Raw genomic sequence first — 24,207 nt, 5'->3', positions numbered from 1 at the left:
TGGCTCCTGGTTTTGCTGTGATACCACCAAGGCCACTCTGCTGTGTGAAAATGCGAGACTAAACACTGGAAAAGAGACATAGACCTCCTAAGCAGACGTGTGCTGACCAAAGGCTGTTGATGAGGCATTTAGAAGCTGGGGTCAGCTTTCCAGCAACTCCTGGAGGAGCAGCCCTGCAGAACACCGACTGTACGTGGTTGTGCCCAAAGTCGCCACGCTTCCTCTCTCTGGCACATCCTTCTGAACAGCTGTTACCCAGTTTTGTCTGGCTAGCATCTAGTAGATACATACACATATGGACAACTTAAAAATGCTCTTTAAGCTAAATGCCTTAAACTTTAAACTACAATCATTTGCCTTTCTCATAGTTCTCATTGTGTTTAGGAATTCCATTCATTCAACTATAAATATGTACAATGGCAGTACTATAAAGGAATATTATATTTATTGAAGCTTGCTGGCACTGCTTCCAACATTATTGACTAGTAATTGTGATCATTTTCTGTCCTTGTTTAAACCATTTTTTGACTCAGGGCTGTCTAATGATTTTTTGAAAGTAACTTCTTTCTTTCTTAGCATGTACTTCCTCCCTGTATTCTCAGAATGGACTTTTATTAAACAATTGTCACTATCTTCTCACTACCTTTTTTTGTTATTTCAAATAACTAAATTCTTCACTTTTGAAATGCACTTTGGTTGTGAAATGAGAACAATGCTCAGGCCATCCTGGACTTTCTGGGACTGGCTTACCAGGGCCCCTTAAACTCAAACTCACAACAAGCCATCCCAGTGACACCCAGGGGCTGGTTCTTACGCACGAACTGAGATTTCCTTCTATCTTCCTACACCCTTTATTCCCGTGTTCTACTAAACATATCCTACCCACTCTATTGAATGGGATTTTACTTAGGAATTCACAACATGTTCTTTGGGTACCAGTAAAAAGGCCCTTTGTGTGGGAACATTTCCCTTTCTGAAAAGAGCTTAGATGGAATTGTAGGTCCTAGGGACCTGTGCCGGCAGGTGGTTCTGACCGGCTCCCTGCTGATGCAAGCTTTCATCTGGGGCTTGATAAAGGAAACATCTGATTCTCCTTTGTGAGTAAAGGTTCTTGAGAAAAGAAACCCATTCCTTTTTCTTACAAAAACGCAGTGCTTTCTGCTGCAGTGAGAGGGTTTTGAAGCCCAGCGGAGTCAGGGATAAGTGATCCTTTCACAGAGACAAAGGAGAAGAGCCTGCAGCAGCAGCCCCCAGGGCTGCTCGCTCCTCCCAGAGATGTTTGTACAGTCGGGGAGAGCATCTCTGGAGGACGTCAGAGCCGTGGCATTGGAATTTGAGAGAGGAAGCGAAGGAGGAAGCCAGGAGAAAGAATCCTCGCCCCAGTGAGCATGTAACTCACCGTATTCCTTTCTAAACTGGGCCTGGAAGTCGAGTGGACATTGCTGTGCTGGGAAGAGCTGTTATTTGTGAAGCCTTGGCAGCACAGCGTTAGTGCTGCTAAGTGAATGCTTGCCAGTGCTAACCAGAGGCAAGAGAGGCGGCAAGAAAGAAATGGAGGAAATGTGCCAGGGACAAAGAAGTTCTTCTCATGAAGTAGTTTTAGAAGGCAATTATCAGAGTGTTTATTTGAAGATTGATTGTGTCATCAGTCATAGGGTTTGACAAGTCACTCCCGTGCCCCCGTTCATGAGGGCAAGTTGCTCCTGGAGGTAGCCGTCCCATCTGGTTTTCCGTGGCAGTGATGGTCTCCACCGCCCAGGTTGCTTTCTGCCACTCCTGAGGAATGACTCCCGCCTAGGACGCTGCAGACTCCTGGCTTGTAATCGGCAACATCTCAGATTCTGCTTGCTGCCTCGGAGGCCGCTGGGCTCCCAACCGAACTCCTAAATAGGGAATGCGTACAAAACGGCCACACCTCAGCTGCCAGCCCAAGGCAGAACCGAAGCACAGCTATTTTATTTCCTTGTGTAATAAAGGTATAACTGTTCTCTATGCCAGATGTCAGAAAGACTTATGCCAGGTCTTTCTCTGTGTCTTCTCAAAGAAAACAAAGAAAAAAATTCATGACAACCACAAAAAACAAACAAACAAACAAAACCAAACCTCAAGATGTCAGAAGCAAAATAAATACTGCTTAGGCATTCCTGCATAACTTTTCATAAGCCAGCATCCCCCTGGAGAATATGTGTATTTTGTGACGTTGTTTTCTGCTCTTCAAAGTGACGCAGCCGATGAATAGAGCAACTGTTTCTTTCCATAATTATTCTTTTTCTGAGATGCTCTCGGGCTTCTTCCCATATCAGTCCCAGGTGGGTCAGCAGCATTGGTCCTGCTTTTCAGTGCAGACCTTGAGAGATTTATGTGTCACTCTGCGTGAGTGCAGACTTGTCTGGGAGGCATCAGGGCTGCCATTGTTGAGGGTCTCTTCTGCTTCTGGCTCAATGTTAGAGCTCATTGAAGAGAACAGGAAAGGGACCTGTCTCAAACATCTGCATTACTCTAATATGATTCAGTTGAGGGTCTGGGACCCAGAACAGGCTGAGCCTGGCCATGGAAGCAGTAGTTTGGGCTTTCCTACCCTTAGGTAGACTTATAGCAAGGCAGCATTGCCAAGGTCGCCTGTCCAGGTGTGTCAGAATGGTGTCAAGGCCAAGGAGGTGGACAAGGGAAGGGAACTTAGGGCTCAGGAGGGAATAGTGAAGTGACCACAAGTACCCAGAGAGTGCAAGACAAACATCTGGAGAAGAAAGCTCTGACAGGTGAAGGCTGCACCCATAGTGGCCCAAAGAAGTCCCACCATGATGCAAAAGCCTGTTAAGCAGTGAGAAGCCTAGCCCACATACTCAGTTTTTCTCTGAGTGGCCAGTCACTGGCAAACAGAAGGCTTGCACTTTTTCCAAGGAGCCACTGCCATTCTCTGTGTCATGGAAGTGGCAGATTTGGGAAGCCTTGGTGCTGCCACGCCTCAGACTCTGAGATGCTTTCTCGAGGATGATCTCTTCAGAAATGGTGACACTGGACCATTGCTTCCTAACATATACAAGCCTACTGTATGCTGCTTTGGGTTAGAGATGAATATGGGCTTCTTTTAAAAAAATATTTATTTATTATTTCAAAAGCAGAGTTACAGAGAGACAAAGGCAGAGAGAGAGAGGGAGGGAGGGAGGAAGGGAGGGAAGGAGGTAGGAAGAGAGAGAGGTCTTCCATCCACTGGTTCACTCTCCAAATGGCCACAATAGCCAGAGCTGCTCCAATCCAAAGCCAGGGACCAGAAGCTTCCTCCAGGTTTCCCACGCAGGTGCAGAGGCCCAAGTACTTGAGCCATCTTCCAACGCTCGCCCAGGTGATATCAGAGAGCTGGATCGGAAATGGAACAGCCAGGTCTTGAAATGGCGCCTGTGTGGGATGCTGGCACTGCAGGTGGCAGCTTTACCCCTTTTGCCACAACACCGGCCCCAAATATGGGCTTCTTAACGTGTGTGTGGCAGCGTTTAGTATCCATTTAAAAGAAGGCATCAGAGCAGAAGGCTGCTGTTGTATTAATCCTCTATTCTTGCTCCTGCACATCTAAGTTTTTGCAGGTGTGGAAAGAGTATGTCTCTAGGCATCAAGGAACTCCATTTCCCCATGACAGACTTTGTGCCTGGGTTCCCACATCTCCATCAGATCTAAGACTTCCTCCCTTCTTCCCTGCCCTACCTGTCCCTGCCCCCCATTTCTGATGACTTCCTCTAGGCTGTCCAGTTCTGAGGATGGCCCCAGGGTATGGATCGAGTGATGCAGAGACAGGGTTGTGCACATATCTGTGTGTGCTCACTCCCATGTACCACCCTGTGCCTATCCATAGCTCCTTGATCCTGCCCTTGGAGGGCTTCCATCCATCTTCTGCTATGTGTGCGGGGCTGTGTGTACATTGAATATGATTTGAGTCATCTACCCCCACGCCTTTCTTCTAATCGATAAATAAGAGTTTAGTAAAGAAGAGATGACTGGAATCAGTGGAGGTAGGGAAATGAGTAAGAATCAGCATGTCGTGGTTCCACAGTTAGTTTAATGAAAACTAAATCAGGCAGCACTTGTTTGGCAAAGCTGTTTTATGTAATAGCTTAACTCTGATTTATTACATAAAAGTTGGTGGCAAATAAGAACAGTAATTCTACTCTGGTAACAGCTGTGATTGAAATAATTGTAGACTGTAGACAAGCTGGAGAAAACAAGCACTAGTGGGTAGGTTGCCTTGGACATTGTTCTGGGAGTCCAATAGAGAAGAAATACATACTGTTACAAAAGTAATTGGAAGAGATATTTAGAAGACATATGACTGATGTGTCCCTCTGCCTCTCCTCCTACCAATCAGGAAAATGCAGCTCTCTCCTCTGCTTAACACCTGGGAAAAGAATGTACAACCTCCAATGGCCGTTCATTAAAGTGACTCATGGCTTTTTCTCTCAAGAAAATGTAGTTAATTATTTAGTATTTGATGAGACTGTGTGGCTCACATTGTGGAAATGTAATTTCCCTGTTTCTTCTTTAATATTATTCGACATTAATATTCCATTATGTAGATTTACCATGCATATTGATGAAGTCTCTGACAGTAGCTTATTGTACATCCTGTTGGGCATTTGTGTTGAATCACAACCCCTACAAGGACACGATAAAACAGATTTGAATGAAAAATAAAGTGTAGAAATAATTGTATTGTTTTCATTCATTTATATGACTGTATTTTTGGACATTTTTCATGAATAGTTATTATCACTATTGTTATTCCTTAGTTGTAAAAATAGCTCTTATTTATTGAGTGCTTATTCATCTGATCTTTATCCTTATGACAAACTTTGACATTTGTACCCTTATCCCCAGTTAACAGATGAGAAAACCAAGGCTTGGAGAGGTCAACTTGTTTGCCCAAGATCATACAGCTAACAAGTGAGGGGGCTGGGGTTTTAAATCTTCCATTAAACTCCACAATCACTCAACTGCTAAATGCTTTTAAGGTCAATTTGTACTGCCTACATTTTGCTTTTGCTTTAGATAGGTGCATTAGTAGATAAAAAGATATGACATAAAAATGAAAAAGGAGAATGAAAGCATGAATAAGATACTGAAATCTTCCTAAGAGAATATTTAGGAGCATTCCCTCAGAAAGTGACAGGGATCTCGCCACTTGAGTTTCTTGAAAAAAATTACCTGTGTGTTTCATTGACAAATCCAACATGTAAGGATCTGACATGTTTTGTTCCCATGTTCAGCAATCTGTGTCATTTTGTCTCCTAGAAGAATGCTTCATTCTTAGGACTAATTGTTGAGGCAGACGCCCTGAGCCGTACAACTGCTCAGCAGTCTCCTCTGATCATTGTTTCAGGAGACTATATTAACAGAGCTCAAGATTACAGAGGGGATGAGGATTCCAAAGAAAATGACAGTTAATATGCCACCTCCTATATGCTCCAGTTCATGTCAGTGTGGTCCTAACCATGTCAATGTGTGTGGTTATTGGATCACATCTTATTAATCTAGAAGAAGCATAATGAGAAGCCTTCTGCCATCAGAGAGCAGTAGACCTATTATTACAAACCCATAACTGAGTCCTTCCCAACAAAGCTGTCTAACCAGTTGGCTTAGGATTGTGATAGATCAGCATAGCAGAGGAACAAAAAGTGTTTCCTAGTCACACTAGAACCATTTCAATGTCTAAGAAAAACATTTTAAAATTCAACAAGTGATTCAGTTTGATGTTATTATCATTAATATTAATTATTGAACACAAACCCACCTGTCAAGAATAAAAATATCTTAGAAGATAATTACCCCAAGATGTTCTAGGATAAAATCATAATGCTATTCAACAGAAAAGATTTGATTTTGTTTAGTAAGCCCAGTGTAAACACCAAAAGAACCAGTGTTTGAAAGGTAAACTCTTAAGCACACAGCTTTGACCAGGTCAAGAAGTAAGGGCACTGAGGAAAGCGAAAGGGCACAAAGCTGTCAGCTTGGGTCTGCTCAGGGCCTGGGCAGTCCTGGGTGCTGTCCAGTGTAGGAGACAATGCTTTGTATACAGATGATTGCCCTCTCAGTGGTTAATAAGGATCATGCCATTCATACTAAATCCATTATTGTTATTATCTTGCAAGCTATTTTTTTTAACTTACATGACTTAAAATTACATGGCTAATAACACTGATTACTAAATTGGATTTTATTGCAAAGTCTTGCCTCCTGTTTGAAATTAGTCTCATTACAATCTAACTAGATGGCACTCCTCCTACTCTGTAGGCAGGGAAATGGAGGCACTTTGTTTACCCAACATCTCCAGATACTGCCAGGCAGATTTCTAATCATGAGGATCTGCCTCCTCTTGGCTGTAGGAGGTTCCCTAAAACCATGTCTGCAGGGTGTTGCTTATTTTCTTTATTTTGATAGGATAGGATGGAGTGCCATGCTTATCATTGGTCTGCTCCATAATTTGGATGGCTCAAAGTATCTAAATATCAGCCTTCACTATATCTACTGTTTCTTTTTTTCAAAATAAGAAGTTGAGGGAAAATTACGGCCCCTTGCAGTCCATCCATCTTTAAGCAGGTTGATGACTAGGAGTTACTCCTCTGTAGTAGAACTTTCTCTCAGCATATTGGCTCAGTCTTCATGATGTCACCATCCAGAAGTACCAGGGAGGACTTTGCAGGATTATTAATGTCCCACAGGACATTCTTTGCAGAGTGATTACATGTGGGTTGGACAGGTCTGCTTCCTGTGAATTTTCCCAGACTATCCAACAAATGTTTGGTTTTTTCCCTAGGGCAGTTTGACCTCTTCCATACTCAGTCAGACCTCATTGTCTTTGATGTAGGAGATGACCCTCTAAAATCTATGTCAATATATATCTTATATATATGTATATTATATATAAATTATATATATTAACTTTAATATATATATTAAAGTTCCCCAGAAGTGCCATCTGGGATGCCACATATGCTACCGGAATTTGGGGTGCCATGTGATATCACCATATGCTTATTAATAAATCCCCAATATTAATAAGCCCAAGAGGGTTCTTGCCTAATATTTAGAGAAGAATTCTAAATATCAGCATCAATAAACGAGGCAGCATGGTACATTTTAGGCTTTTATTTAATGTGAAAGATGCATGGGAGAGTGAGAGCTTTATTAAGAGAGAGAGGTAAATCTGGGTTCATACAGAGCACCAGGAACCAGCCACATGGAGGAGCATCTAGGCCAGGAAGCCTAGGGCAGGCCGTCTGAAGGCCACATGCCCTGGGGGCGCAGGGCTACAGCAAACTGCCTCCTGGCAAGAGGCCAGGGAAAAGAGACGGTGGGACACACCGTGTCCCAGGCTTTTAACCCACTTCCAAAGGGGAGTGGTTAATTAACCTAATTGGCTGGTGGGCACCCAGGTGTGGCCAGGTAGGGGCATGAGGTCACACAGGGCCATGGCGAAGGCGTGGTCTTCCAGCTCACAAACCTAATCAATTTTAACCTATCTGCCTTCCTACTTCATTTGCATATGAACTCCTTGCAAGGCTCTGTAGATAACAGGTTCTATGAATTGTGCTGCTTCTTCCTCTCCAAGCAGACTGCAGTCCGCCTGGGGAGAAGAGGAGGTGTGTCAGTCAGGCTGTCGGGTCTCTTTCCCAACTCTACCACTTAGCTACATGATCTTGGGTAGGTATCAGAGCCTCTGCTTTCTGATCTACAAAATGGGGATTAAAGCAAAATACCTATTTTTACCATACTGTGAGGATCAAAATGCAGTAGTACGTGTAATCTGCATACAGTTGCCCCCTATTATTATACAGTATTCAGAAGGGATCAACACTGTGAGATAGTTTAGAAGTGCTTGCTCCCAATATTATAGGAATCCATACATGGGAGAGGTCAGCGAAGACCTGAGTCATTTGCTGAGTTAAGTCTTTAACATGGCCTCCAACTCTGTTGAAAGTGTGATGACAGATGGAAGAGCATTTGAAGAGACCACAGCCAAAGTACAGATCTAGAATTGGGGATATGAGGGACCTGTTCATGACGTTATGAAGGTGCCAGCTCATGGTAGAAAGGGATTGGATTGAAGCACAGTGGCAGATGAAGTGGGAGAGGTAATGTGGGCTAGGATCTGAAAGTCCTCCCCAGCCAGGCTTAAAGCTGATGCATGAGGCAGGAGGGAGTCACGATGCTGGGTGAGTGGCATCTTTTGATTAATCTGGCAACATTGCAGAGGTGAGTCAAGAAGAGTCTAGACTCTTTAAGCATATTGGATTGACACATGTCTGTAGTGGACTCTGGTGGTCCTTAGTCCTGGTGGGAATTGAGAGGGCCCAATTCAATTTAAAAAGGGACTAGCCACAAGAATGTGGAGACCTTGAATGCTGGGAATTATTGCACAAAGTGCTGTTTTGTTCCTCAGCCAGTCCCTTCCCTCTTAAATCATCTCAAATGTCTGTTGTTGTTGTTTTGTTCCTAAGCTGCTTAGCGTTCCTTTATCCCTTATAAACCACGGTCTCTGCAGCCACCTCCCCATCGATACTCCATCATTTTTCCTTTTAATCTTCAACTAAAAATGTGCTCAGCATGTATTCCCTGATTGTTAATTGCAGCAGGCACTGGTGAAGCTTGCGTGATGGTATTGTAATTACCTCCCTGGATCCTTTTAATTTTTACCCCCTTGTTCCCATCTGAAACTGAAAATATCTGTTCCACCCCTTGATCTCAGCAAGTAGCTAAGTGGTGTGCAGCTGGTTATCTGGGGGCAGGCTCAAATGCTTAATCATCCCTGTTCGGGTCTGAGCAGTGACACCTGTAATTAGTGCATAGCTGCAAGAAAGTTTTTCGGCGGCAGTGGTTCTCAAAGTGGGTTCTCTGGATGAGAGCCTCTGTGTTGTCTGAGACATTGTTAGAAATGCAGAGTCTTGGCTCCTGCCTCTGGACCTGTAAGTCAGATACTGTGGGAGCGGTTGCCCAGCAAGGCTGTACAAGTTCTGCAAGTGCAAGCTGAAGTTTAAGAACCACTGTCTTTGAAATGACAGCATGCGTGGTTGGAGAGCCAGGCTCAGGGAGCTAGGAAAACAGACTTCAGGGAACACCAGGAAGTGAGAAGAGGGGGTGGCACTTTCCTGCTGGAGATAATGAAGATGTCCAGAGCCCTAGCAGTGAGAATCTGTCCTCAGCCCCCTGCGCTTTGAACAAAACCCCAAGTAGCCGTTGCCAGCCATGTGCTTTGGAAAGGCAAACTCAGGGCCTGCGCCGCGGCTCACTAGGCTAATCTTCTGCCTTGCGGCGCCGGCACACCAGGTTCTAGTCCTGGTCGGGGCGCCGGATTCTGTCCTGGTTGCCCCTCTTCCAGGCCAGCTCTCTGCTGTGGCCAGGGAGTGCAGTGGAGGATGGCCCAGGTGCTTGGGCCCTGCACCCCATGGGAGACCAGGATAAGTACCCGGCTCCTGCCATCGGATCAGCGCGGTGCGCTGGCTGCGGCGGCCATTGGAGGGTGAACCAACGGCAAAGGAAGACCTTTCTCTCTGTCTCTCTCTCTCACTGTCCACTCTGTCTGTCAAAAAAAAAAAAAAAAAAAAAGGCAAACTCAGCATTCAGTCTTCAGGAAGGGCTGTTGGGTCCTCCTTGCTTGAGGGTCTTCCCTGGAAATTACATTGTGAAACAGAGGAAGAGAAATGAGACGTTTCCCACTCTAGCCGAGTTTCATTTTCCTTTACAGAGACGTCTAACTTTGGAGGATGCCCTTACTTGATGTTCAAGAGGAAATAGGATTTGTACTTCAACATCTCTTTTACACTGAAGAATCTTATAAATAGCAGCTGCTTGTTGAGATTCTTTTGAAGGAGGCTGTCATAGATTCTGGGTCAGGATGCGAAAGTTCCTGAGGATTTTAGTATCATACTCAATCCATGCATCATGGGAGCCTAGGAATAGGTAGTTTATCAGCCTACCAGTATTTTGTATCCTGTAATTATTAAGTTGTTCATTATGGACAATTTAGGTTAAGTTCATGTTCCAGGTCAGAAATAGTGTCCTTCATTTGATTCTTAAAAGTATATATTTCTCCTATTTTCAACATACGCCCATGCAAAGCCTTTTCTGGATGGGCCTGCCTCATCGAAATGGCCATCAGAATGGTTCAGTGTGTGACCCAGAAGCCCTTTCTTTGTAGTTTCAATGAAAGCATGATTTATTTGCTAGTTCTTGAAACTCCTGTGTGTCTAGACCAGGAAACTGTCCTTTGCACAAGAAAGGAAAAGGAGATTGTATTGCATCCTCTGTCCTCAAGTGGGCATTCAATATTAAGATAATGTTTCCTGAGGAGAAAAATAAATCCTGATTGATACAGCCAGCCCTTTGGTTGTGGGCTTATGTATTCTCTTTTGAAAAGATCACTGAACTTCTCCATGGGTTGTTTCCATTTGGGTAATGAGATAATGGGGCTTTGGACTCTCCACTCTGTAGTCTCTGATTGTATGAGTCCATGAACTATAGGCACTTGGAGGATTTATCTCAGAGGGGATTCTGATCAACAGCTCTGTTGCCTCTTGACAAATCCAAGCATCACATTTTTCCCTGGGCACTTACGGAAAGCATGGAAGGCATAAAAGAGATAGAAAAGCATTCCCCGATCGCTGGCCCCACCTGGGGCCCAGGGCCTGGCTCTGTTTTGTGACGGCTTCCTGCTTTTACTACCTGCTGAACCTGTCCATAGTATCAGGTGTGTTCCTACTGTCCATGGCTTCAGCCAGAGGAAAAGCAACTTGTCCCAGTAGCATAGTTTCTTTCCTTTAGTATTTCAGCTGAAAGTCTAGGACTCAAGAAGTGATAATGGAATAATTAAATCAGCTCTAAATTTCTTTTTTGGAAAGGACTAGAGGAACAGTTCATTATAATTTTAATATTGTTTTCTATAAATCAATGGTAATATTGAGGTATGTTTTATAACACAGGTCCTCTAGTGTTCAGACCCCTCATTACTGCCTTTATTATGGACAGTGTAGGAGAGAAACCCAACATGACCAGGAAGGCAATGGTCAATAGAAAGAAGTCGCTGCAGCTCAATTCCATTTGCTCTTTTGAATGTTTCCATTCCTGTTGAACCAAGAAATCCTCAGTGACATGGACTTAATATGTCTCTCTCCAACTATTCCATTCTCTACCACAGCCTTGCAAGTACTCTTCCAACTAAATATGTTTCTACGGAGACCATGGAATTAATAAGATATAAAAAATTCATGAGACACTCCCCCCCTGCCGAGTATGCCACCAGTGACTAGTTTTGTGATGGCAACAGTAAGATAATTGGCCCTGGTGAAGTAATGGTGGATTTTACATGAAATATTGGGAACCAAGGTTTCTCTCTGTTGCCTTGACTGTGCAAACATCAGTCTTGATAAGTATGCATTTGTAATGCACAGCTAAGTCCCTGCTGGAATAAGTGAAAAGTGAGTGCAGTATTTACCTACGTATCTCCCTAACCTTGCCCACTTGCTCTGTTTTGTGCACGTGTGTGGGCACTCATGTGCATGTGCACACACACACAAACGTTTACACCATTTATTCTTCACCAGCAGAGGTGCTCCCATCACAGATAGGTGCTGTCTGGTCCACCGTTAGAATCTATAGAGGATTTCTGGTCAACCTAGTTCGTGTACTTCTTTTCTGTACAACTTGAGCAGCCAGGAACTCTGATACAAGTGCACCTTATGGGTTCTGTTCTTAAAACAATCCAAAGCTCCACTATAGCCTGAGAACTGCAGCAGTGTCACGAATGAACTCTAGGCCTGGATTTTCCTTTTATCCATTGAATGAGTGCCTGTGTAGGAGATGCAGCAAAGAGCAGTGGTAGGATGTGCTCTTTAGCTTCTTCTGCTCCTGCCTCCATTCTGCATGGGTCTAGTTCAACCCCTTATCGTCTCTCCTACCCATTGCCTACCTCAGTGAAAAGCTGGCAGCTGTCCTTTCTTTTAGAGAAGAACTGTTTGTTCAGTGTTGTTTTTGTTCAATCTGCTTAGTTTGTAAATGCAAATGTAGGTTACTCTTCATGCTTGTTTGGAGGTTTTACCACCTATTTGTGTCTTGGGGGGATAACAAAGGGCATGTTTGACTTGTAAGAGAGATGAAGAATGGATAAGTCCAGTGCATGTAACGTGATCGGAGACTTCCATAGTTGGACTGATCAGGCATCTAAATGGGCCACTCCCCTTCTGGTACTGCACCGACCCCTCCCTGCCTGTTGACCAGCCAAGCATTGTCCTTACAGAGGTACAACTATACTAACTGCTATTGCATACAGCCAGTTCCAACCTGGCAATGCCCAGAGACCCATTCTGCACTTCCCCCAACCCTGGAGGGATGAGGTCCGTGCTGTGTCCCATTTGGGGAAAGTATTTTGCTTCCCCCTCAACTCCATCCCCTTTCCCTTGCCTCATATTGCTCTTCCTGGCTTGGGTATTACCATGTGCTGACTGATAGTAGGGCACTATGAGTTTTCATTCACAGCTTTGAGATGCGTGTGAGGCTTTCCTGCTTCCCACCCAGCCCAACTTCTGGGGCTCCACACCCACTGATCAGTGTGACGCAGGAAAGCACTTCAAAGCTGTGTACCAGTTTGTATAGTAGTACCCTTTTGAACGGCCTGCTCTTGAACAAAACGGAGCGTGCTGGGTGCTGGGAGTTTGCATTGGCTGCTTGACATATATATGAAGCTAGTTCATCTGCATGCTGAGAACAACAGCAACAGAATTAACCCTTAGAGTACTGCTTCAGCATTTCGGTTTTACGATATTTAGGTTTTCCAGTCGGGCAGTGCTGCTTTCCCCAGATCAGGGTGCCACACGGAAGTCCAGGCTTAGTCTACCCAGAACATCAACCAGAATCTTCTCCTCACAGCCTTCCTGAGATGCTCCTGGGTCCTTGATTTATTACCCAACCAATGTCTTTAAAATGCTCTAAAACAGAGCCACAGTGTTTGATTGAAAATGGGCTCCACTTCAGTGTGCTGGAGTCCTCTAAATACGTGTTCTCCAAAAGAAGTCAGTTCTTTAAGGGTTAATACAAAATCAAGGAATTTGGTGGTCCCTCCTGCTTGTCCCTCCTCCAAGGTCTGCATGATCCTCTTTAGATTCTTAGTTCAACTGTTGAATGAAGAGAAAAATAATATATGTATAACTACACAATTAATTAGAAGAATAAAACACTGAATGGTTGAATGGAAAGACCCCTTGGCAATGCTTGCTCGATGTTCCCAGGGGGCAGAAAGACCAAATGTTTTATTTTACAAACACTCATTCCACCCTCCACCCCGTGCACCACCATATCGGCACAGTGGAAGATGTGACGATGCTTCTCATTTACCTCTCGCTTTCTCTTCTTCCTGTCTAATAGCCCGATAGAATCCTGCCAGAATTTCTACAAAGATTTCACATTACAGATCGACATGGCTTTCAACGTGTTCTTCCTTCTCTACTTTGGCTTGCGGGTAAGTTGGAGCAACTTTGCTTAGTATCACAAAGGGGCGTGCGAGTCTCGTCCTCAGAGATCACCCTCCACCAGTCTGCTGCTCCCCAAAGCAAGGTGCAGCCCAGTATTTCTAGAAGGGACAGCAAACCTACATTCTGAATTTGGCTTTGGGAGAGTCCTTTCTTTATAGCTAAGCATTTTCTCAAATGCACTGTTAATTTTGTTTCAAGAAGGAGAAATAGTGGTGAAAACAAAGATGACATCTCTGCTGGCCAACTGTTTCTCCTCTCAGTTGTCAAATATGAATGCATTGTTCTCCCCTGAAAACTAAATACAAAACACATTTCAGCTCTTGCAATTACATTTAACAGTGCTCATCCAGCAGAGAGAGCAGTTGTGAGGGTTAATCAGGGTGGGCAGCAGAATTTGGAGCTTGGGGGAGTTACTCTACACCCTGTTTACAAAATATACAGTACAGAACATAATTATATTGATGTGTACAGTGTGTGTGTGTTTGTGTACATGGATGTATATGTGTATGCTTTGTAGTCAATTATATTTACATCAGAGATTCTAATGAATGTGAGATTGTTAACCCATCTGTATGAGGTTATTGGAAACCATAGAAAAATATAGCAGCTGATCTTACTCCAAGCTAACTTATCATATAATTATCTGGAGAAGAGGCCAAATATCAAAAAAAAAAAAAAAAAGCACATGATTGGCATTGATATGGGAAGAATGAAATATCTCTCTAGATCCCCAATGAAACTCAAAATTTGCCCTTGGGCAAAAGAGTATAGATTGAATGCTGGAACCATCGTTCTCATTTTTTGTCTCTCTTATTTCTTCTTTCTCCCAGTTTATTGCAGCCAACGATAAGCTGTGGTTCTGGCTGGAAGTGAACTCTGTAGTAGATTTCTTCACAGTCCCCCCAGTGTTTGTGTCTGTGTACTTAAACAGAAGTTGGCTCGGTAAGTCAATCTCTCTTGTATTCCCTTTACTGGTGCCTGAGCCATGGCTGAAATATAGTCTCAGGTGGATCAGGGGGCCGGGCTGTCCCCATACAAAGAAAGTTTTAGACAATAATGGGAACAACTGTTTTGGAATTTTAGAAGTTGATGGTGACAAAGTTCTTTGGCGCACTAGCCCAGTTGGATTTGTGCAGTTAGTGTCAGGTGATGGGGGGTGATCATTGTTGAAGCAGAGTGGCCATCACTGTCACAGCCAAGACCTCTGTGTTTGTGGCCCTGTCTGTTTTAATTCAGGAACTCGGAGGCAGAACTGGATAGGGAAGCCCAAGGGACAAGGCCAACTTTCTGAGTGGCTGAATTAGGTGCCTCTGCAGGCTTGCCTGCCAAAGTTAGCCTCTGTCTGCTTTGGAGTTTCCTGAAGAGTGGTGCCTGCAGAGTCTATTTAAACCTACATTTCTGTGGTGGGATGGCATGAGGTCCCCTCTCACATCCAGGAGAACAAGCTCCCTTCCTATGTAAAGGGGAAGGCTTTTACTGGTGCTCTGCTTGGCAGTCACTTTCCTGTGTCAGGACTGGGACAATTTGGTGGGAAAAGTGACTTGTTCAGAGGCTGGTCGTGGCAACCAAAGGCTTGGAGAGAGCTTCAGAGTTCTCTGATGTGATGGACCAGTTTTTTGCCCTGAAATCAGAGTGTTCTACTGGGGTCTGGTGGGGGAAGTGGGAGGCTGAAACAGGACGTGGAGGACTACTGTGGGCTCCTCATCCACCACTGCCTTCTCCCCGAGATGCCTGGTGTTAACAGGCTTCCTTCCACATCGTTCATGCTCATGCCACCACAGACATAAATGTTGCATGCTATAGAGTTTAGGAGTTGGTGGCGTTTGGAAGAGAAATGCTATCAAATTATCATATCGCACTGTAACTTGGCCTTTTTACTGAGGGGTGCATGATGGACATCCCTTCAATTCTGTGATAGTTTATTTTTTAACAGTTGTACAAAATTACGTGATTTGTTTGGACCACAGTCTAGCCATACTCCTAGTTATGACTACCTGAATATTTTCATTTTCCTTTTTTTCAACCACGCTAAACAATGTTTTAATAAACACCTTCACCCATAGTGCTATATTCTGTTTCTAGAAGTAGCTCCAGGTTTCTGGAAGAGGAATTGCTGGATAAAAGATTTTGTGTATTTTATTTTATACAGATATTGATAGATAACTTTCCAAAAATGTTATGTCAACATACTCTTTCACTGCTAATATATTTTGATGCCATTTCTAGGACTGTGAATTTATTATATACCTAGTATCAAGTACTTTTAAAAATAAGCATCTTTTGTATATATACAGTGTGTGAGGAAGTCACAATACGTGTGTATGTGTACAGATGCCATAAGGATTCCATTTTTCAGTAGCTTCCTTGGTAGAACCATATCCACTTGTCAGTAGAAGAAGTTTTATCTTTACCTGCTTGCTTAGATTGGGTTTTCTGCAGTGTGATGAGACCATTATAGCCACACATGAATGCAGGAGAGTCCCGAGCATAGCCTACATGTGCCTGGGTACCCAGGCTCCAGCTGCCCCAGCTCTGCTGTAAGCTGGCTTTGTGACCCTGGGGGCTCACTGGTGTTCACTCTGCCTGTTGCTTTTCCTCTGCACAGGAAAGATTGAACTAAATGATCTCTTAAGTTTCTTTGAGCTCAGAAAGTCTTTAAGAATCTTGATTCACTGCCAGGATGTTTGGCATCTGGGTTGTTGGGGAGGACTGGGAAGTGAATACGGTTAACGGAGTTGATATTAGGATATGCTGTTAACCAAGGCTGTTGTTAAGAGTTCAAATAGCTATGCATACATGCATGCGTGCACACACACACACATGCACCCCAAATCCTCAAATAAGTAGGGGAGAGGGATCCTGCATTTTTTCCTGGCTGTGTTCTCATTACTCCATTCATGTGAGCAACCACTTTGCTTTTCAGGATTCTTGGTTTTCCCATCTGAAAGTGAGGGTTTGGACTAAATTGTCTCGCAGTGTTCTTATTTGCTGGAGCTGACTTTTATGCCAGGTGTGCGCTTGGTCGTGGTTGCTAGGTTGGATGACAGAAGGGCTGCCTGTTCATGACTGTGGTGGAGACATCCCCTCTGCAGGGAGCAGATCTCCCCCGCCCCAGGTGGAGGTGTGCAGGCGAGTCTCCTCCTGCATCAGGCGTCCGTGGGTGATTTTAATTCCATGGCATTTTTGTAGGTGATTTAATCCTGGTTTTTGGCGGAGTGTTCTGATCTATTAGAGCAAAGGGGGAGAAAAAGAATAGAAAATGGAATACATGAGGTTCAACTGAATTTCTAACAAGAAACATCTTTGCATCAACTGTGGTTTCTCTTCAAAAGAAATATTCTCTGGGGTGAGGGCTTGGTGCAGTGCTTAAGGTGCAGCAGGTAAGATGTTGCCCGGGACTCCTGCATCCCGTGTCCGAGCACTAGTTTCAGTCCTGGCTTTGCTTCTGATCCAGCTTCCTGTTATTTTGTACCTAGTGATGTGGCAGTAATGGCTCAAGGACTTGGGTCCCTGCCACCCACAAGGGAGACCTCAATTGAATTCTTAGCTCTTGGCTTCAGCCTGGTCCACCTCTGGCTGTTGTAGGCATTTGGCGAGTGAGCCAGTAGATGGGAGTGCTTGTTGTCTGTCTCTCTTCCTTTCAAATAAAAAATGAAAATTTATAAATCCATTTTTAAAGATTTTATTTATTTATTTGAAAGGCAGGGTTACAGAGAGGCAGAGAGAGAGAAAGAGAGAGGGAGAGAAAGTCTTCCATCTGCTGGTTCACTCCAAAATGGCCACAGTAGCTAGAGCTTTGCTGATCTGAAGCCAGGAGCCAGAAGCTTCCTCCAGGTCTCCCACGTGGGTGCAGGGGCCAAGGATTTAGACCATCTTCTGCTACTTTCCCAGGCCATAGCAGGGAGCCAGATTGAAAGTAGAGCAGCCGGGTCTTGAACCAGCGCCTATATGGGATGCCAGCACTGTAGGCGGCGACTTTACCTGCTAAGCCACAGCACTGGCCCCTATAAATACTTTTTTTAAAGATGCCCCTTGAGACCCCCACATACTATATTATTGGAGCCCCTGAGTTCAAGTCCCACCTCGTCTCTTAATTCGAGCTTCTTTCTGGTATGTACCCTGGGAAGCAGCAGGTGATGGCTCAAGTAGTTGGGTTCCTGCTACCTGCATGGGTGACCAGGATAGAGTTCCTGGCTCCTGGCTTCAGCCTGTCTCATCCCAAGTTGTTGTGGGCATTTGGGGAGTAAGCTGGTAGATAGGAAATGCTTACTTCTCTTCCTTCCTCCTTTTTGCCTTCTCTCTCAAATAAAAAGTTAAAAATATGCCCTAAAGTATGGCTTCAATTTGCTTATTAATTGAATAATGGTTGTTGAGCACCTGCTGTGTACAGGCACTACTGACTGACAAGCAAGAGTGAAGAAAAGCAGAGTGCTGCCCTCTCACAGCACAGAGGGGCGAGCAGGTGCCAGTGAATCAATGAATAGTGTAAGTGAATGGTGTAGTATATTAGGAAGCATATGTGTTATTGAACCCCAAAACATAGACCAGTAGCTTTCGGGGCCATGAAATAGCAACAATAACAACAATAAAAATAAACCCTGTCCTCTTGTGGGCGAAAACAATTTTTGGTTCTTGGGTAACCCATCGCCATGGGTGTGATCCCAAATTGATCTGCCTTTTATGGAAAGGAATTCAGTGTAACAGTTTCTCAACTGAGGTCCCCATGCCTGGGTTCTTACATTGGGAAGCAATTGCTGTACACACAAGCTGACCGAGATACCATGATCCCCTGCAGTATCATGTTGAAAGCAGAAGGAATCATCCCATTGAGTGGGGGCATTTCAGGCCGGGCTGCCCTTCTGCAAGGTGGAAACTTGCTGCCTTTACTGGCGGAGGTTTGGGGGAAAATACAGGAAGCCCAGGTCTTTCACAGTTCTCCTGCACAAACTTCCTGAGCCCTGCTGAGGGCTGGAGGTGGCACCCTGGGGATAAAACCAGAGGGGACAGGAGAACATCTGCCCTTGCTTGTCCCACAGCTTGTTTGATTTCTTATTGTTAAGATGAGTGACCTTGGTTAAGCCACAGCCTGCAAGGCTAGCATCCCATATGGGTGCTGGTTTGAGTCCAGGCTGCTCCACTTCCTATCCAGCTCCATTGCTAGCGGCCTAGGAAAACAGCAGAAGGTGGCCCAAGTCCTTGGGCCCCTGCACCCACGTGGAAGACCTGGAGGAAGCTCCTGGCTCCCAGCTTCAGCCTGGCCCAGCCCCAGTCATTGCGGCCTTTTGGGAAGTAAGCCAATGGATGGAAGACCTTTCTCTGTCTCTCTGCTCTATGTAACTCTGCCTTTGAAATAAATAAATAAATAAATCTTAAAAAAATTTTAAAAGAAGATGAGTGACCTTCCAAAAGTTCAGGAGAAATTGGTGTTATAGCTTCATTCCATTTTCCATGAGCTTTTTGAGGCCACCTCATATATAGTTACATGTAAGCATTTATTTTTCATACTGCATCTGTGATCTTATTTAATAATGTATGAAGCTGCTTCACAAAGATCATGGGAAATGGGTTCATTCATTCATTCATTTTTCAAGTAAGAGAAAAAGATAAAGAAATGGGCAAACAGAGCTCCTATCTGTTAGTTCACTCTCCAAATGCCTGCAAGGGCGAGAACTGTGCCCATCCCAAACTGGATACTATGAACCCAACCTAGGCCACTCAGGTTACTCAGTTACTTGAGCTGCCACTCACTGCTGCCTCCCAGGGTCCACACGGGCAGGAAGCTGGGACCAGGAACCAGAGCCAGGGATCAAACACAGGCACTCTGACATGAGAAATGGGCTTCCCAACTGGTGTTCCAACTGCCAGGCCAAATGCCCACTCTGAAAACATGGAATGGAAAGATTTCTTTTTTCCAGGCATAGAAAGTTGTGAAATTCATGCCTATGAAAGATCTTCAAAATGCTGTGGAAAATGTGTAACACGAAGAAACCATGCATGGTTTTCACAGTTGCACCAAAATGAGTATCTTTTCATTCTAATTTCTCACAAATGCTTCAAGGCTGGTGGGTATCCAAGTTCTGCTCTGTCCTGGGCGGTTCTATAAGCAGCTCGTGTACATGTAGGCTCACTTAATCCTCAGAGCAAAGCCATGAGGCAGGGCTTGCTCTCCCTCCACCCCCCTTTCTCAGCTGGAGGGATCTAACATTTCACCAGGGGTTAACTCTTGCCCACGGGGGAGGGAGGGGATGCGTTGCCCCAGTCAGTCTTTCTGCACCCTCTTGCTCTGCTCTGCCTCCGTCCTTCCTCCTGCAGGAGTCGGGATTCTGAGCCGGCTGTGCTGCTGTGTGCTGGCATCCCTCCATCTCCTCTTACTCACTCCAGGCAGGAAGGTGGGGAAGAGCTCTTAGTAAAGACTTCACATCCTCGTGTCTCCTGTTTCACTCCTGCCCACCTCCAGTTTCTAGAAATGCCACGAACATCAGGCAAGTGCTCAGAGCCTCTATGCTGTCTTGTTTTTGTTTTTGGACAGGCAGAGTTAGTGAGAGAGAGAGACAGAGAGAAAGGTCTTCCTTCCGTTGGTTCACCCCCCAAGTGGCTGCTGCAGCTGGTGCACTGCGCTGATCCGAAGCCAGGAGCCAGGTGCTTCTCCTGCTCTCCCATGCAGGTGCAGGGCCCAAGCACTTGGGCCATCCTCCATGGCCTTCCCGGGCCATAGCAGAGAGCTGGACTGGAAGAGGAGCAACCGAGACAGAATCTGGTGCCCCAACCGGGACTAGAACCCGGGGTCCTGGCGCTGCAGGTGGAGGATTAGCCTAGTGAGCCACGATGCCAGCCTGCCTCTATGCTGTCTTGTGAGTCTCAAGGTACCTGCAACATGAGGATCCAACCTGCTGCACCTGTGCAGGAGAGACCCGAGGCGGGTGGGGACTCCACATGCCCTCCCTTAATAGAGTGCAGTGAATCAGAGGCCGACTCTGGGCTTGGCCACCTCCGTTCGTATCTTGACCCAGCCGCTTGCTAATGGCTCACTTTGAGTAAGGTCATTTTTCCTGACTCAGGCTCACTCTTCTCACCTGTACGATGGGGTTAATAATAGCTTCCACATTACGGGCATAGTGGAGATTCCAGGAGATCCCAGGAAGAAAGCACCACATGTATGGTATGAGCTTAGTGAATGGAAGCCAGGTTGTCCCCATCTCGTCTTCCTAACCTGCCTGTCATATCTTAAAACACCAGTGGAGAAAACAAACCAACATGGAACCAAAAATAAGGCAGTGGGATGTGAGCACATACGTGCTGGCAGGCAGGTGGCAAGTCACTGCTTATTTTAATTCCTGTTCCCACACACTGGTGTATTCATTTTTGTTTCCCTTACAAAATCCTTATCCTGCCTCACTAAAATAAGCGCACCTTGCCATGAGACATGCATCTTATTTTGAGACATGAACAACATGCTCTGGAGAGAACTCATCTGTCAGCCTGCCTTCGTTGGGGAATTATTTCTTCAGGACAATTTGGTGGGCTGTATTTCCTTTGTCTGTTTTTTGTTTACTGTTTTTTTAAGATTTTATTTCTTTGAGATGTAGAATTGCAGACAATGAGAGGGAGAGACAGAGAGAAAGGTATTCTCTCCATTGGTTCACTCCCTAAATGGCCACAATGGCCGGAGCTGTGCTGATCCGAAGCCAGGAGCCAGGAGCTTCTTCCGCATCTCCCATGTGGGTGCAGGGGCCCAAGCACTTGGGCCATCTTCCACTGCCCTCCCAGGCCACAGCAGAGAGCTGGACTGGAAGAGGAATAGCTGGGACTAGAACAGGCGCCCATATGGGATCCCAGCACCATAGGCGGAGGATTAACCTACTGCACCACGGAGCTAGCCCTTGTCTATGTTTTTGTTCAGGGTCATTTTGTGTGGTTCAAAGAAAGGCAGTAGCAAAAAAGTCATCATGTACTTGCTGGCCAGTTGTGTAACCTAGTTTGTTAAAGATTTACTTGTTTATTCATTTGAAAAGCAAAGCAACATAGAGGGAGAGATAGATAGGTAGGTAGGTAGGTAGGTAGATCGGTAGATAGATAGATAGGTCCATTGATTGATCTTTCATTCACTGGTTTACTCTCCAAATGCTTGCAACATCCAGGTTCAGGCCAGGCTTAAGCCAGGATCCTGGAACTCCATCTTGGTCCCCCACATGGGTAGCAGGGGCCCAGGTATTTGCACCATCTTCTGCTTCCCAGGCACATTAATAGGGTATCCCTCCTAAGATTCATATCCGAGTCACGGTACCACTATCCCTCCTAGCTTTCATATCCGAGTCACAGCACCACTATGTCGCTCCCCCATTCGTGGAGGAACGACACTAGACCCTGCGCTGTTCTTTTGTCTGCTCGGCCCTCCCCGGGTTTGCTGCTGGTCCTTCCTGGGTTGACTGCCGTCCCTTCCACCTCCGTGGAAGGGCGGTAACCCCTGCCACTTTCCCCACTTCCACGGGGGAGCGGCACACCGCCGGCAGGCTCTCTCGGGGGCTGCTCAGGTGTTCCTTCAGATGGATGTTCCTGGTGCATGTTGTCTCTCTCCTCCTTTATAGTCCTCTTCCACCAATCCCAACTCTGCTACCCACACGCCGAGTACGCTGCTCTCCTCCAATCAGGAGCAGGATCAGCTCCTGTAGGTCATCACTCAAGTTGGCGAGAGGCAGCTGTGTAAAAGTTGTTTACTCCTCTCCCAGCGCCATATTGTGGGAGAGCAGATGCATAGAATAAGTCTTAATTCCAGTAACTTAGTCTAGTCCAAGTTGCTCCCCACAATAGGGCACTGGACAAGAAGTGGAATGGCCAAGACTTGGACTAGCACCCTACTATGGGATGCTGGCAATGCAAGTGGCAGCTTAACCTGCTGTGCAACCATGAGGCTTTGTCTAGCCCATTTCTCTCAAGCACCCATGCTGCACTGACAGATGCATGGTCATTCTCCTTCTTGGTTTTACTGCGACTTCCAGTATCCTCCACTCTTCTCTGATGCAATCAGAAAACAGTAAGGAGCCATAGTCATTGGGAGACTGTCAACCTGGTCCTCTTGTCCACGTCAGCTATCTCCTTGCACCTTAACACCTTCCTCAAACTTTGCCAGAGGATAGGAAACTGCCGGAAAACAGGAAAAAATGAACTTGTACTCAGTTACAGGGCAATTAAAATGATTTGGGGTATCATCTAATAAACGCAAGCTTGAGCAGGTGCTTTTTGTGTCAAAAAGGTGATAAGAACTAGTTTATAAAAAAAAAGTCCTTAAAACAGCAACCAAAGGACAAAACACAGTTTCTGTTGAGACCAAGGTTTCAATGTGGTTTTAGAACCAAAATAATTGCTTCTTGGTCTTTTGGCTAAGATCAAGTGTAGAACCAAAATAAACACACATGCAGCAACAGCAGGTGACACTACCCACTTTGTAATTAAGTCCGAAATTGCAGGCTGTACAGGCAGCGGGAGTTCAGAGGAGAGTGAGCCCATTCGGGTGGGAGGATGTAGAAAGGCGACTGGGCTCAGCTGTGGCTCCTGAGGACAGGCAGGGCGGACAGGGTGCAAGGAAGCAAGTGCTTCTATGGGCAAGAAGCCTCTGGCACGTAGGGGTGGTTGGTGCCCATGGGCGACAGGCCTGTCCTAGGTAAGAGTGTCCTTTGCAGTGCCAAGCATCGGGGTCACAGCCCTGCAGGATGTGTGTGTTTACTTTCCATCACTGTGGTACCAAGTGATCCCAAACATGCTGCCTCGACACACGCAAATGTATTTCCATGCAGTTCTATGGGTTACAGGTGCAGCCTGGGTCTCTTGGGCTAGGATGACAGTGCCTATCAGGCCACTCTGGAGAGGATTCTGTTTCCCAGCTTCCTCCGGCTTCCTGAGACCACCACATGCCTTGGCTCACAGCCCCTTCCTCCATCATCAGAGCCAGCAGTGGGGAGAGGGGTGGCTGCAGCCTTGTGTCCCTCTGATGCTGCTTTCTGCCGGCTCCTTTCTCTGGCTCTCCTTTTCTGACGTCTCGTCTGTAAGGACCCACCTGCATAATCCAGGCTCACTTCCCTGTCTCAGGGTCAGCTGATTATAACCCAAATCTGCTGCCTTGGTTGCCTTGTGCCATGTTGGTTACCATCTCCACAGGTTCCGGAGACTGACATGGACATCTTTGGGGACCGCTTGTCCTGACTACCAAAAGGGACACTGTTGCTATCATTCCCAGTTTTTCCAGTGGGGAAACCGAGCCTCGGAGCTGTTAAATCACTTGCCAGGTAGTGTTAGAGCTGGGATCTGTGCCCTGTGGGCTTTGCCAGCGGCTCTGCATGGACTTTTGGAGCCCAAATTCCCCAGATTTGCCTTTAGGGCCCTTCCTCATTGTCCTTGTCCTTGGAGGGAGACATTGGAAAGAGACCCTTGGGGAGATCTTTCCGGGAGCCTGAGACCTTCCTGCACTCCGACCTGAATGTCATAATTTTTTTCTTTTCACAGGAAGGGATGAATCACTAGGTAGACTTGCCTGTTATCCATGGTCCTGAGGTATAGGCCGTCCCCTTTCCTGTATGGCTGTAACAGCTGCGAGAACAGCTTAGGTCTGCACAGCCCCCCTTAAAAACCCAACGTCTTTAAGGAATTGTGCTTTCTGGTTTCCATGGGGGTTCTCAAGACAACTAGAGCCCGAGTGCCAATAAGG

The 24,207-nt window shown here is 45.7% G+C and overlaps 1 protein-coding gene across 23 annotated transcripts in view; it reads left to right on the top strand.

Annotated features, from left to right (window-relative positions):
* The window catches only part of KCNMA1 (potassium calcium-activated channel subfamily M alpha 1), a 783,049-nt gene that overhangs the window by 443,413 nt on the left and 315,429 nt on the right, over positions 1 to 24,207 (top strand). For all 23 annotated transcript variants that reach the window (XM_070056978.2, XM_070056977.2, XM_070056983.2 and 20 more), the window contains 2 exon segments: positions 13,402 to 13,495; positions 14,339 to 14,450. In XM_070056978.2, coding sequence (XP_069913079.1) covers positions 13,402 to 13,495; positions 14,339 to 14,450 — 206 coding nt within the window.

This window comes from Oryctolagus cuniculus, chromosome 15 (genome assembly GCF_051225735.1).
Source record: "Oryctolagus cuniculus isolate XC-2025 breed Fujian yellow rabbit chromosome 15, ASM5122573v1, whole genome shotgun sequence".
Lineage (NCBI taxonomy): Eukaryota > Metazoa > Chordata > Mammalia > Lagomorpha > Leporidae > Oryctolagus > Oryctolagus cuniculus.
The sequence above is the reverse complement of the archived record's forward strand: the minus strand, read 5'-3'. Positions and strand labels throughout refer to the sequence as shown.